Source organism: Scyliorhinus torazame, chromosome 1, assembly GCF_047496885.1.
Source record: "Scyliorhinus torazame isolate Kashiwa2021f chromosome 1, sScyTor2.1, whole genome shotgun sequence".
Lineage (NCBI taxonomy): Eukaryota > Metazoa > Chordata > Chondrichthyes > Carcharhiniformes > Scyliorhinidae > Scyliorhinus > Scyliorhinus torazame.
Window position 1 is genome coordinate 239,995,343 of NC_092707.1, and position 14,920 is coordinate 240,010,262.

The following is a 14,920-nucleotide window of genomic DNA, read 5'->3' on the forward strand; positions in this document are numbered from 1 at the left end:
GATGGTGACATTATCCAGATACGGGAACGTTGCGCGTAAGCCGTATCGGTCAACCATTCGGTCCATCTCGCGTTGGAAGACCGAGACCCCATTAGTGACACCAAAAGGAACCCTTAAAAATTGGTAGTGCCACCCACGGGCAGCACGGTAGCATTGTGGATAGCACAATTGCTTCACAGCTCCAGGGTCCCAGGTTCGATTCCGGCTTGGGTCACTATCTGTGCGGAGTCTGCACATCCTCCCCGTGTGTGCGTGGGTTTCCTCCGGGTGCTCCGGTTTCCTCCCACAGTTCAAAGATGTGCAGGTTATGTGGATAGGCCGTGATAAATTGCCCTTAGTGTCCAAAATTGCCCTTAGTGTTGGGTGGGGTTACTGGGTTATGGGGATAGGGTGTAGGTGTTGACCTTGGGTGGGGTGCTCTTTCCAGGAGCCGGTACAGACTCAATGGGCCGAATGGCCTCCTTCTGCACTGTAAATTCTATGATAATCTGCTTTGAACGCAGTGTACTTGCGGTCACTAGTGCGGAGGGGTAGCTGATTGTAAGCGGACTTGAGATCCACCGTGGAGAAGACCTTGTATTGCGCAATCCTGTTCACCAGGTCGGATATGCGGGGGAGAGGGGACGCATCCAGCTGCGTAAACCTGTTGATGGTCTGACTGTAGTCAATGACCATCCTATGTTTCTCCCCGGTCTTCACCACCACTACTTGAGCTCTCCAGGGACTGTTGCTAGCTTCAATGACCCCTTCCCTCAGTAGCCTTTGGACCTTTGCGAGTGTCCGAGGTCGATTTTGGTCCAGCGTCACCGAGGCCAGATGGAGCAGTTGCGGGTTGTGATCGGGCAGCGTGTAGTCGGCCGTGCTGGGGGCCTGGGGCCCCATCCAAGGTGGCGTCTCCCATGGATCGCACATGGTGGTCGGGGATGGACAAAATGGCGGCGGGGATGGACAAAATGGTGGCGCCCATCCGTCCAGCGTGGTGTCCGAGGGGCAAGATGGCCGCGCCTGTGGGTCGGGCGTGGCCCTAGGATAGGGGGTGGCGGTGAGTGCTGGCCGCCTGGGGCCCAAGGGGAATATTGCCGCGGCGGTCCGGAGTCGCTGGAGACTGCGGCCACGGCTCGTGCTTGGCAGACCCCCACAAAATGGCCCTTCTTGCCGTACCCTTTGCAGGTGGAGGTGCGGGCCGGGCAGCGCGTGCGGGGATGCTTCGCCTGCCCACAGAAGAAACAACGGGGCACGACGGAGTTGGCGGGCCGTCTTACAGCGCAGGCCTGCGAGGACACGGGGAAAGTCAGTGGGGCTGCCGCTGCGGGATGCCACGCAGCCCAGAGGGCCGCCGCGCGGTCGGGTGCATAGGACTGCGCGTTTCTGGAGGCAACATCCATGGACCCTGCCAGGGCCCGTGCCTCTCTCAGTCCCAGGGTGTCCTTTTCTAAGAGTCTTTGGCGGATCTCTGAGGAGCTCATACCTGCTACAAAGGCATCCCGGATTAGAAGTTCCGTGTGTTCGCTGCCCGAAACTTGCGGGCAGCCACAGTTTCTGCCCAGCACCAGTAGCGCACGGTAGAAGTCCTCCAGCGATTCCCCGGGGCTTTGCCATCTAGTTGCGAGCAGGTGACGTGCGTAGACCTGTTTTACAGGGCAGATATAATGTCCTTTTAACAGTTCGATCGCAGCATCGTAGTCCTCCGCCTCCTCGATGAGGGTGAAGATTCCAGGACTTACTCTCGAGTGCAGGAGATGCAGTTTCTGTTCTCCTGAGGGGGTGCCTCCGGCCGTCTCGAGGTAGCCTTTAAAACACGCCAGCCAGTGCTTAAATATCGCCGCCGAGTTCTCCACGTGGGGGCTGAGTTGTGGGCACTCCGGCTTGATTCGAAGATCCATTCTTTCAGCTTAAGTCTAGTCGATTAAATTGATGCACGATCAATTACACTCAAAGACGAGGTTGTAACATAACTGAAAGCTTTAATCGACTAGAACTGTTCCCCAGCAGCTTCGGTACAGAAAGTGAGGGCTGCTGGGACGTCACCGGTTCTTATGCCCCACCTGTGAAGGCAGAGCTACGTACCAACAGCCAATTGTAAACTCCTAGGATTAACCAATGGTCTTCGGCCTCTTGGGTACTGTAATACCTGATAATACCACAGTCATTCAATACATATTTGTGCATGCGCTCACTTGATGCTGCGATTGATGCTTTCTGCAGGCGGTACTTCTTGCCATGCACTGTGCAGACCTGCAGCAGAGTGAAACCTGTCCAATCTGTCTCCAAGCATACCAGCACCTCACACATTTTTGGTGTTGCTAGAAGTCATCCTCTTCAGTCCCCAAGGATCAGCATCTGCATCCAGCTGAGTAGTATTTTGGAGCAACCTTTGGCCTCCATCATGGACTTTGTACTGCTGCACCAACTGCTGTTGCTGATTAGTGGTGTGAATCACCAGGTGATAAAACCCAATGACCTGTTTTGCTGGTCCTATTGAGACGCATATATCTGAGTTGGTGCACAGAACATTAGTGCTGTAATGATTTTTTCTCAGAGTGAGTGACCTCCTCTGAACAGTCTTGTGGGAGGTGAAAGACATTAATTAGAACTGTCAAGGTAAGAATATGTTAGTCAACATTGTTCATCGTATTTCACAGGCTGCTAACATCATGTCAACATGTTGAAGGTCACTATGAGGATAAGGGCTGACATGAGACTGAGTGACATGGTGGCACGATGGCTAGCACTGCTGCCTCACAACGCCAGGGACCTGGGTTCAATTCAAGCCTTGGGGGACTGTGGTATTTGCACTTTCTTCCTGAGTCTGCATAGGTTTCCTCTGGGCGCTCCAGTTTCCTCCCAGAGTCCAAAGATGTGCAGGTTAGGTGGGGTTGTGGGGATAGGGCAGAGGAGTGGGCCTAGGTGGGATGCTCTTTCCTGAGGGTCAGTGGGCCGAATGGCCTCCTTCGGTACTGTGTAAGTGTAAAGTCGCCATTGTCCCAGATGGCCAGAGGCTGCTTTCCCCTTTGAGGGGGAGAGCTGACTGGTGGTGATTTACCTGAGGATCACCACACCTCAGGTGAGGGGCAAGGTTGAGAAGGTAGGGCCTTCATGAATAATCTCGGCATGGACTGTAGGGATTCTATGATTGCATTAAGGTGACAGTGAGTGGCAACAGTGGATGGTTAGATAGTGATGCAAGGAAGTGCATAAACAGAATGTTGGATGCATCTGCAAGTGATATGAGAAGCGATGTGCAAGAGTAGGCTTGGGAAAGCAGAGTGAAGGGTTTTGTGTCAGAGACATTTTAAGGTGCACTTGAATGTGCCATTGCATGCATATTTTCTACCCTGATTAGGTCAGTAAATTTCAGCGTGGCAGTACACTCTGCTGCTGACCTCCTTTGCAATGTCCAGCTATGCCTTCTAGTTCTCTGGGATAGGCCTCTTCCTCTGGTTGATAGGAAAGAGAATCTCCCTGCGGACCATAACAGTCTGCAACATTAGTTCCAGGGAGGCATCTGTGAAGCAAGGCACACACATGTTAAGTTGAGAATCCATTGTTGCTGTTTCTTCCCCAGTTCAAAAACCTGGACAATCCTTCACTTGTCATCTCCACAGTGTCCCTTTAAATAGTTCAGCTGAAAAAGCCTCATTCAAGTTGTCATCACACCGCTCACATTAACTGGTCAGGTCCGGAAGTCAGTTGCTGATGCAGTGACTGGGTTGAAAATCCACAGACAAAGATGTTGCACGAACGTCCAGGCTCACCACACACTAATAAGCTCTCCTGTTTCCAGCATATTGCCAAGTTAAAATTTCACCCATAGTGTCTCAGAGATTCTCCACCACTAACTAACATTAGGCTGACTGGCCTGTAATTTCTGGGTTTATCCCCTCCCCCCTTTTTGAACATGGGTAGAATATTTGTAATTCTCCAGTCATCCGGCCCCACTCCTTTATCAAAAAAAGACTGAAAGAATGCAGCTTAATCCTCTGCAATTTCCACCATAATATACCATCCAGACCAGGTGACACTTTTTACTTTGAGCACTGCCAACCTTTGGGTTCTTGTCCGATACACCTGTCTTTCACATGTGAACGGTGGTGGAATGGTGAAATGTCTTAAAATAGGACATTAGCACCTCTTTGGATAGTGAGCATCTTTTGGGGTAAATTATGTGCTGCTCATCACATTAGTTACATTTCCATGGAATTAAACCTCCTCCGAATGAAAGTTTATAGAATTCTCGGCAGGAGTCCAGAAACAGCTATCAGACTTTTGTTCTAAATCAGGGGCGAAATTCTCCCCCAACGGCGCAATGTCCGCCGACTGGCGCCAAAAACGGCACCAATCAGACGGGCATCGTGCCGGCCCAAAGGTGCGGAATGCTCCGCATCTTTGGGGGCCTAGACCCAACATTGAGGGGCTAGGCCGGCGCCGGAGGGATTTCCGCCCCGCCAGCTGGCGGAAATGGCGTTTGTTGCCCCGCCAGCTGGCGGAAATGACGTTTGGTGCCCCGCCAGCTGGCGCGGAAATGCGGCACATGCGCGGGAGCGTCTGCGGCCGCCGCCAGTTTCCCGCGCATGCGCAGTGGGGAGAGTCACTTCCTCTTCCGCCATGGTGGAGACCGTGGCGGAGGCGGAAGGGAAAGAGTGCCCCCACGGCACAGGCCCGCCCGCGGATCGGTGAGCCCCGATCGCGGGCCAGGCCACCGTGGGGGCACCCCCCCGGGGTCAGATCGCCCCGCGCCCCCCCCCAGGACCCCGGAGCCCGCCCACGCCGCCTGGTCCCGCCGGTAAATACCAGCTTTGATTTACGCCGGCGGGACAGGCAATTCCTGGGCGGGACTTCGGCCCATTTGGGCCGGAGAATCCAGCGGGGGGTCCCGCCAACCGGCGCGGCGCGATTCCCGCCCCCGCCCAATCTCCGGTACCGGAGACTTCGGCGGGGCGGGGGCGGGATTCACGGCAGCCAACGGCCATTCTCCTACCCGGCGGGGAGTCGGAGAATGACACCCCAGATACCAGGGGCGAGATTCTCCTACCCGCCCCGTCACATTTCTGCCCCGACCGGCCGGCGGGAGTCTCCGTAACACCGGCCGGTCAATGGAGTTTCCCATTGTGGGGCAGCCCCACGCCGTCGGGAAACTCCCGGGCGCCGGCAAAACGGAGACTCCCGCCAGCGGAGAATGATGCCCCATGAGCCTCCATCTATAGTACCGTAAGATTGAAAACAGGAGCTTCCACTCACTCCCTGGACTTCTGGTGAGTCCACCTGCAAAGGCAAATCCCCGGGCATTCAACTCAAGAAGCTATCATTACTGCGAAACTGAACGTCAAGTTTCAGCCCCTTCATTTCAGAAAGAAGGACTTCAAGCCTGCAATATCTTACAGAGACTAACTTGCAATCTCATCTTCAAGTATCTTTTTATCTCTATCTGCTTTTAATCTTTGTGTTTTTGTTAATAACTTCATCGCTTTTACCTAAGTAACTTTCCGCAGTACATTTTGTAATAAACTAATTTTTTTCTTGTTTAAGACTGAAGCTTGACTGCTGGGTTAATTTTAAATTGAACGACTCAAGCAGCTGTCTGCACAAATACAAATTCGGAGCGCAAGGACCATTTTAACAAAATGGCTTTTACATATTTGTGACATATTTTGGCCATCTATTGATAACATTTCTTTAAAGCTCAAGAATTCAAGTACACAATACCAAAGTTAATGGGCGGGATTCTCCGTCGGACAACGCCGGATTCGGGAACACAAGTGGGTGTCGAATTTGCCGCCAGCCAAAAATCGAGGTTGGCACGGGGCACTAAATGGAATACCAGGCTCCAGTCCCTTGACAGCGGCGTGCATGTGTTCTGTGCCACGCACTGGCATGGGCATGCAAATTGAACAGTAAAGGCCGTTGGCGCGACCCGGCATTTTCCGGACCTCCTGCGATGCTCCACTTCCGCCAGGAGGAATTACCAACAGCGAGGTTCACATGTGGTATCTCAAATCGGGACACAGGTGCCATGGCCGCTGAGGGTGCAGGATGAGGTACAGTGTCGAACATCACTATAGTGTGCTGACAATTGTGCAGCTGGTCAGAGGGCACCTGCAGCACTTCAGGGGAGTAGCGGGGGAGAAGCGGAGGGCCGCTGGGAGGTGGGCTGTGGGGCGGGGTGGCCGAGCACGGACCACCATTGCCGCAGCCAGCAAGGCAGCCATATGGCTGCGGAACTGCCGACTGACTGCTCACTGGGAACTTAATGGCATGGGTCATATGGGTGCTCCCCCAGTCCACCCTCCTAGGTACCCTCTGCCCCCAGCCAACCTATCAATGGGATGGGCATACTCCAGCACAACCAGTGCCATCATCCTGGCTGGGATGAGGGTGAGCATGCATTGGAATAGCGTGAGTTCTACGTGGCTCCGGTGCTAGCCCATTAATGGGATTGAATCACTCCAGGACTGGCACCGCTTTTGTCCATGTAGACCACTCACGATTCAGACCCGACGTCAGCACTTAGTCTCTCCACCTCCACATCCCATTCCATCCTGCGGCCAGTGGTGGGATCTTCTGGTCCCACTGCTGTCAACGGGGTTTCCTGATGTTCGCACCACTGCCGCCGGGGAACCTGTGGGAGGGGGAATCTCTGTTCGCTGGGACTGGAAGATCACGTCAGCTGGAATGGAGGATCCTACTGGCGGGAAAGGCTGGAAAACCCCACCCAACATTTTTAAAATGCTTGACATGCACTTTTATGCTGATAAAATATTGTGTTATATTAGCTTACCCTGGTTAAAGTTAATGTTCCTTGCTGGCATGTGCTGCATCGTACTCTTAGTTTCCCAGGCTGAATTGCTTTGCACACTGTCTTGCAATAGACATAAAATCTGCTGTAGGTTCTTCTTGAACCTGAAATATAAAAACCCTGTATTGAAAACATATCTTTCAAGAGTTCAACAAACCAATCTAAATGGTTTAATCTCTTCAAAGAGATTAACACAGAATGCATACAAATTCCTTCAAACAGCATTGTGTATTTTGGTACAAAAAGTACTAAAGGGGCGCATTTCTGCTCCTTTGATCAGTGGCTCAAAAACAGCATTTTCATGTCTAAGACAGACAGTCATGTGCTCGAAAACCACCATGGGAATTAAACCAAGTTTCTTTACTGAAACCAGGGGAGTGTTGCACTGTTGCATTTGCTGTCAATGTTAAATTGAGGTCCCGCCTGCCCTCTCAGCTAGGTGGTACTATTTTGGAGAAAATCTGTTCTCCGGAGTGTTCCTACCAATATTGTCTGGACATCATCACAATGCAGTTTCTGGAAGTTTGACAAGCACAAAGTTAGCTACCATATTTCCTACATATTGTCACAGTCACGACAATTCAAAAGTAGATAATTGCCTGGGAGGTCATGGAAGGTGCTTTAAAGTACAAGTCTTCTTTCTTATCAGCAGTGGAGGATGATAAACAGAGATTCCACTCATGAAGGAAAGTAAAATTGAAATAGAGCTCACTTTGGCCCACTCCTGGGTACTTCCCTTCAGATGTTGTCAGAGGAACATTTGCAGAAGTTGAGTGAAATTTTAATCAGCCAGGATGTTGCGTACTGATGTGTGCAGGAGGCTAAAGAAGAAAAAACATGTGAGAGCATTGGGAACCGAGCAGGAACCTGCCAACTCCTGCATTCCACTCTTGCATGTTTTTGTGGGAAACCCTCTGGAACAGACGTATCTGCATTTAAAAGATACAGAAAGACAATTTGCTGAATTTGCAACCTTGGATTCTGGGTTAAGTTGGCAGTTCAGGGGTTTCCCAGGCTGTCTAAAGCTCACCAAATTGAACAAGGTAAGAGGACATCAGGGATGAACAAAGCTGATAAATTAAAAGTTTAATTACTGAGATTTGACTACTGCTTCTTTGCTTCGGTGAAAGGTTTCTTGCTCACTGAACTTTGGAGGTGCTTTCTAATACTTTGGTGACCATGGCCGAGATTCTCCGATCTCTGCCGGGTCAGAGAATCGGCGGTGACGCCGGAAATTCCTGCCACGCCGCTCCGATGCTGGGACGCGATTCTCCGGTCAGTCGCGCACGTGATCGACGCGACGCCGGTTGGGGGCCGTTGAAAATGGCTCCCATGGCAATTCTCCGTGGTCAACCGGCCGAGTTCCGCCGGTGTGGTTCCAACCTGGTACCACCTGGCAGGAACTCGGACCCGCGGCCGCGGTGGCCGTCCTGGTGGCAGGGGGCGGGGGGATCAGACTCCAGGGGGCATGCACGATGGCCAGGCCCGCGATCGGGGGCTACCGATCGGTGGGCGCGCGCGCAATTTGGAGGGGGCCTACCTCCTTCCACATGGGCCTGCTGTGTCGCTAAGTGGGGCCGGCATGAAAACGGCCACCACGCGCACACGCGGATCCACGCCGGCAGTGCAGGGCCGCGTATCAGCACCGTAGCAGCGAACAGCACTCCGGCGCCGTGCTGGCCCCCTGTGGCCCACTGAATCGCTTGGCCAAGAGGCCCGTTGACGCCAGCGTGAAACACTCCATTGTTTACACTTGGCCTGGAATTTGGAGAATCCCGGCCCCTTTCTTATACCTTGGATATTTTTTGCTTTGAATCTAATTGCTGATAGCCTTCTCAGCAGCATGGGAGCCACTTACACATCTCATTCAAAGCATGGGCTTTTAATGAGGAGCAAGAGGAGCAGCACCAACAACAGTAGCAGATATTACAGGCACCTTCTCCTCAGGGACCTGTCACTCCACAGGACAGAAGGGATGAATACAGAGCTCCTGCTCACAAAAGAAGAGGCAGAGGATAGTGTTTCCTGGACATGACCAGTGATTCAGGAGATTCAAACTTCCGTGGCAGGAGAAGAAGGAAGGCGATGACTGTTCCGCATCTTTGGAGGAGGAGGAACAACAGGAGAAGCCGGAAAATGACCCTAATGCGGTCAGGGAACCTACAGGCACAGAATTGGCTGCCAAGCGTGCACAGGACAAATCCAGACAGGATGCTTTACTTGATTTGAGACTGTGCAGCCACCTGTTACACCGACTCTGAACGCGTAGTGCCTACTCCCAGCTGCCAGGACAAAGCAGTTTCACAACCAACAATCCATTTTCTCACTACCTATTGTTCATTTTCGACTCTTGTCAGACAATTTCTCTCAAGATTGAAGGCCACTTGGCAGGTGGCAGGCAACAAGGGGGCTTACTGCACAATGAATATTTAGAATAAAGTTTATGGTGCATATGAAGTGACAATAAAAGTGATAATTTAACAAAATTCTAAACACCCTCCAATCTATCTTCAATCAGGTGCAGTGTGTCTTGAAATACTGACAGAACCCCAAACCTTTTCTGCTGTTGCTCCAAGATCATCCACCCTGTTGATAACCCCTGAGGCACCCAGCTCAACAGAGGTTAGAGAGCCCTGATCTTTCCAAAGGTAACTTTCCACTGCTGTCTTTATCTCCAACCCCTGTGCCGACCTGTGATATATGGCTCACTGTGTGACAATGCAACTATCTGTCTGGGATGCCCCGCTGAGGTGCATGTATCTGAGTTGATGGATAGTGCGAGTGAATGATGTGACAGTTCTTCCTCAGGGAGTACAATCTCCTTCTGACAAGTCATTCCCCTCTCTGGTACCAGCTCCTGATGCCTACAGGATCTGTGGGAGATGAAAAACAGGAATTAGACCTGACAAGTGGAAGGATTCAAAGTCGACATTGTGCAAATCATTATGGGCGCGATTGAACGGCCACGCTGTGCCTGAAAAACAGCTCACCGCAGTGCAGCGTGACCGTTAGAAGCCGGGAGACCCCCCTCCCGGAATTAGCCGGCTCACAACTCCTCACAAGGTCGAACATTGTGTTGGGATCACTATTCAAGTCTGCACACTAAAGTGAGACAGCTACTCTCACGTTAATGCGCAGATTCCTGAGGTACCCGAGGCATTGGGATCCATCTCCTTCACTTTGGAGATCTTGGGCGAGTGCCGTTCAGTGCTGGTCGCCACAAACGGAGACCAGACAGAATGGCACTCGTAGGGTCCCCCCAGGGCATTGGAGGCTCCCAGGTGCATGCCCTTTGGGCGGGGTGGTACCCTGTCACTGCTGGTGTGACCCTGGCATTGCCAGCCTGCACCCTGGCAGGTGGGGAGGGCCTCCCATGGTGTGTTGGGCTTGAGCGAGGGTTTGGGGGGTCGCTTTGGGGGCTCTTGCGACATTGAGGAGTTCTAGTGAGCGGATCTCCTCAGTGCACAAAGCAGGGCGATGTGTGGCCTTGGCCGCGCGTTCCCCACTGAGGCCCCCTATCTAGCCTGGGTGCCGTTTCATAGCATTGTGTTTCTCGCCGCTGCAAACGCCTGGAAACACGCGGACAAATACGCTCGCAATTGGACTTTGTTCCCATTTAGTTAAATCGCACCCTTTGAGCATGATTTAATGGAAATGTTTCTACGTGTGGTCGCGAACGGCGCTACCACAAGCTTCCCGATGCTCGGCCTGGCGATGCCGTCACTGCGAAAAACATTAATTGATCCACCTAACGAGGCCCCGTGGGCTTTATGCTGCAAATTATGATCCGCTGGCTGTTTTGCCAAAACCACGCTAACAAGGGAGAGCAGCACTTAAACCACTCCTGCACCGCCAACCCCACTGAACTCGCGATCATGCCACTCAGGATACCAGCCCCGCAATTCGGGGATGCCCACCTGGACAGGTTACTAGATGCAGTAGAGGTCAGCCACAGGGTCAGCCACAGGGCAGCTAGTGCCACCTGGGAGGAAGTAGCAGCGGCCGTCAGCTCGGGGAGCGTGACCAGGAGGATTGGCAGCTGGTACTGTAAGAAGATCACCCGATGAAGGAGCTGTGCTCCGAAAGCTAGTGATTCAAAACAAATCTGTCGGACTTTAACCTGGTGTTGGAAGACATTTTACTGTAAGAAGATCAACATCGTCCACCTGGCCGCACCACCCCCACCCCCCGTCATGAGTATTGGACCTGGCGCCGTCCCACCCAGCCTCGGTCCACCCATGTCCAGCAGTGCCACCCACGCCACCCCACCCATACTCTCCATTCCCTCCTCCATACAGGTTGTCTTCCCCACCGCTAGACCCCTTAATGATGCCCCCTCTGTGTCCCCGCAGGAGAAGTTGGCCCACAACAGACAGGAGAGATCCCAGACGATGGCAGGGTGCTGGACAGAGTCGGCACCCCCTCCGAGGAACGGGCCGTGGCGGTCGTGGTGGTAGCGGAGGACAGATCTATAACCAATAATGAGGTTGGTGCACGGCGCAGAGGCGAGGATCCACCGGCCCCCACCCAGATGACCTGTCACACGTGAGTTGTTAATGCCATACAGGCTGATCCACCCGTCCCACTGACCACATGTCCATTCTCCATCGGCGGCACCGGCCCGCCGCCTATACCACCGACGAGATGCCCGAGCCTGCCACCGTCGAAGCATCGCAACTGTCATCACCACCCTCCAGCAGTGCAGAGACACACATCTCGGGAGGCAACGGTAGTGGACAGGCTTCTGGAGCACATTCTGGTGAGCACCACACAGTTGCTGATGCACAGCAAGTGGAGGCATGAACGCCCAGGCGAGACAGCAGTCGAAGATCTGCTGTGATCCCAGGACCCATCTGGGACCCAGTCAGATGCTGAGCTACTGGACCAGGTTTACCCGTAGCTGATGCAGATGTTGGGGTGTGGCCGTGAGATTCAGAGGGGAATGCCAGTGTGGCACTGAGGCCAACCCTGCAAGGTTGGTGACCGCAGTGGAGAGCCTGGCACACAACATCAACAGCATCAATGGAGGTGTCCAAGACGTGGCATCAGTGGCGGCCATGACTGAATGCCTCAACAGGGGCTTCCAGTCGTTGGGGGACGTGATCCAGTATCATATGGGCATAGCCAAGGTGCAGCAGAGGATGCCCCAGTCACTGTGAAGCATCGCCGAGGGCGTCAACACCATCCTGCAGACATTGGGGAGCCACCAGGACTGGCAGAGTCAGGTGATGGGGTATCCCATCAATGGCAGAGAAATCAGCTGCCCAGATACCCTGTTTGGCTTGATCCATGTGAAAGTTTATATCATATAATCATAGAATCATAGGATTTACAGTGCAGAAGGAGGCCATTCAGTCCATCGAGTCTGCACCGGCCCTTGGTGAAGAGAACCCTACTCAAGCAGTCGAAGATCTGCTGTGATCCCAGAGACACACATCTTGGGAGGCAACGGTAGTGGACAGGCTTCTGGAGCACATTCTGGTGAGCACCACACTGTTGCTGATGCACAGCAAGTGGAGGCAGGAACAGTCCATCCGTGACCTCATGAATGCACTTGTGGGTTGTCGCTTGTGAGATGCCACACAAGTACCCGCTCGAGCCCTGGAATGATCCTGAGGCCGTAGAGGTTCAGGGCTGCGGTGGCCGCGGGTATCTTCCTCCTCCACGTGATACTAAGTCCGCAAGGACACAGCACATGTGCCACAACGTCGCTTGGGTGAGGCGGAACCTCCTGTGGCTCATGCAGTCTGTCATCTGTTCTAAAGGCCAGCAATGCCTGTACACCTTGGGCCATCGCCGGCCTGCACATCTGGGTCTCTCCCAGGCCTGATGGGTGGCCGCGTACTCAGGGTGTGGGGCGGGGCGCTGTACATGGGCAGCCACCTCAAGTCTCTGTGGACACTGCTGCTTCCACCTCCTCCGGTGTCTGGCCGCCTGGCCTGCCGGCAGCACCACGAGGGCAGCTTCAGTAGGGTCAAGGGTGAGACAATGGCAACCAGTGGTGTCTTCCACCCCGGGACCCTCCAGTCTTCCCATTTCTCCCCCCACCCATTGATCATGGTGGCCATTAGATACAGGGTCGCTTCCATTAATTGTATGGAAATTGGGCTTAAGTCATGATTATTGGTTTCTCACGACACTAATGCGGGATCCTGATTTTGCCAGCAGGAGCGGGCCGTTTGAATCGCAAAAGATCGGCGCCCGGCACGGTTCTTGATTTTGACCTCTCCCGCAATTTAATGGTCTCACCGCGCTCTCGCTTTAGCGCAGGTGGCCATTAAATCTGCCCTTTATCTCTGTAGATGTTGGCATTAAGTCAACATGAGTTTGTGTTGTGTGCCATCATTAGATGCCTGTGTGATATCTAATTCTGTCACTAGGTATCTGGGCGAACCCTCCTCTCCCTCATATCTCCAAATCCAGTGGCCTGGCATTCCTCCACTCTGCTTCGTCCTCTGCACCAATCAGGGTGGTGATGAGTGGAGGGCCACTCCTAGTTCTCTGTCTCTCCCTGCTGTTCTCCACGCTCATCTCTTGCAAGGACAGAAAGAAGAGAGCTGTGAGTGTGAAAAATTTAATGTTTTGAGAAGACGGAGCAACAACACTTGTGGAGGGTGACTGAGAGATGGATATAAAACGTCAAGAGGGAGGAATAGATGAACCTGCAATGTATGTGGATCTGAGGAATGCAGGAGACGGCTGAGGAAGTCAGAGTGAAGGGATTGACACTTGAATGTGGCATGTGTTTCGCCATTCCTGCCCTGCATGTCGTCACGGAGTCTCTTGGGGCATTTTATCCACCGTCGGACTGTTCACCCTCTTCGACTTCTGGCCTTGCCTGCTTGGTACCTGTGACAGTCTTATTCCTTCTGGCCGATGCAAACCTTATTTTTATGTGGGTCCTTCTAGTCTATAGCATGATGTCCAGGAATGTGTCAAAGAGGGAACCATCTGGTACACTAACTCTGAATCCACTGGGCCCACTCCCAACCACCAGGACAAAGCAATTCCATTATAAACAGCCCATTTCTCTCACTGATAGCTATTGTTCACCTTCTGCTCTTGTCACACCACTTTCTACAAGTCAGAGGGGTAACTTTCTCTTGGTAAGATTCTTTCACTTGGATTGCTGTCTCTTACTTAGCCAGTTGTCGAATGTTTCCATTTATCCCTCGCCTTTAAATGAGGCATCAGCATTCAGGTGTGGATTGTGATCACACTCAGCTGCTCCGGTTAGTTGGAAAACCCGGAAGTGGGGAGCTTGGCTCAATGAAAAAGCTATAAAATATCCTGCTCAATTAACTTTTGGATTAATTTGCACTGCTGCCTCACGGCACCGAGGACCCGGGTTCGATCCCGGCCCCAGGTCACTGTCCGTGTGGAGTTTGCACATTCTCCCTGTGTCTGCGTGGGTTTCACCCCTACAACCCAAAGATGTGCAGGGCAGGTGTATTGGACATGCTGAATTGCCCCTTAATTAATTAAAAACAAAATGGGTAATCTAAATTTTAAAAATAATACATTTTTGGATTCCTGGATTACTGCTGGCTTCCCCCATTGCATGCAGATGTCTAACTGTCTAAATGTCTAACTACCCTATCAGTCATTGAAAAGTGGATCAAAGGAGAATGCTAAAGCAAGTTGGAGAAAATTAGGTTCATTTAAAATGAGTTGTGGAAGGTAAGGAGGGGTCAGGTAAGGAGGGGTCAGATGTTATACAGTGACACATTGCATTTTGCTAAAAGTTGTTGACTGTAGTAATGTTCTATTTTTATATTTGAACACATTAAAAGGCTGAATGAATACATTTAAGCAAAATGAATCGCAGAAGGCATTTCTTGTGGCTCTTGTGAAGGCCATGTGTACCCATCTTACAGCACTCTGACTGATTGAATTTCTATAAAGGCAGCATGGCAATTTCGAGAATGCTGTAGCATTTACAAGGAGAATTCTAATTCCTTCTTTACTTTCGATGGCTTTGCTATTGTTGGGCTAGCACAGTTGAGGCAATTTCCAGCACGAATGCAACTGAGAAATAGAGATCAGTGACTTGGCCCCAGGATGGGATTTTTAATTTATAGCCTCCTCCATTTAATTGTTAGCTCATCTGAAACCGGTTTCCAGCAG

At 52.2% G+C, this 14,920-nt stretch overlaps 1 protein-coding gene across 7 annotated transcripts in view; it reads right to left on the reverse strand.

The window, feature by feature from the left end:
* prkn (parkin RBR E3 ubiquitin protein ligase) overlaps positions 1-14,920 on the reverse strand; it is a 1,727,639-nt gene that overhangs the window by 1,048,884 nt on the left and 663,835 nt on the right. For all 7 annotated transcript variants that reach the window (XM_072503765.1, XM_072503792.1, XM_072503774.1 and 4 more), the window contains one exon: positions 6,776-6,897. In XM_072503765.1, the coding sequence (XP_072359866.1) occupies positions 6,776-6,897 (122 nt within the window). The remainder of the gene's footprint in view (positions 1-6,775; positions 6,898-14,920) is intronic.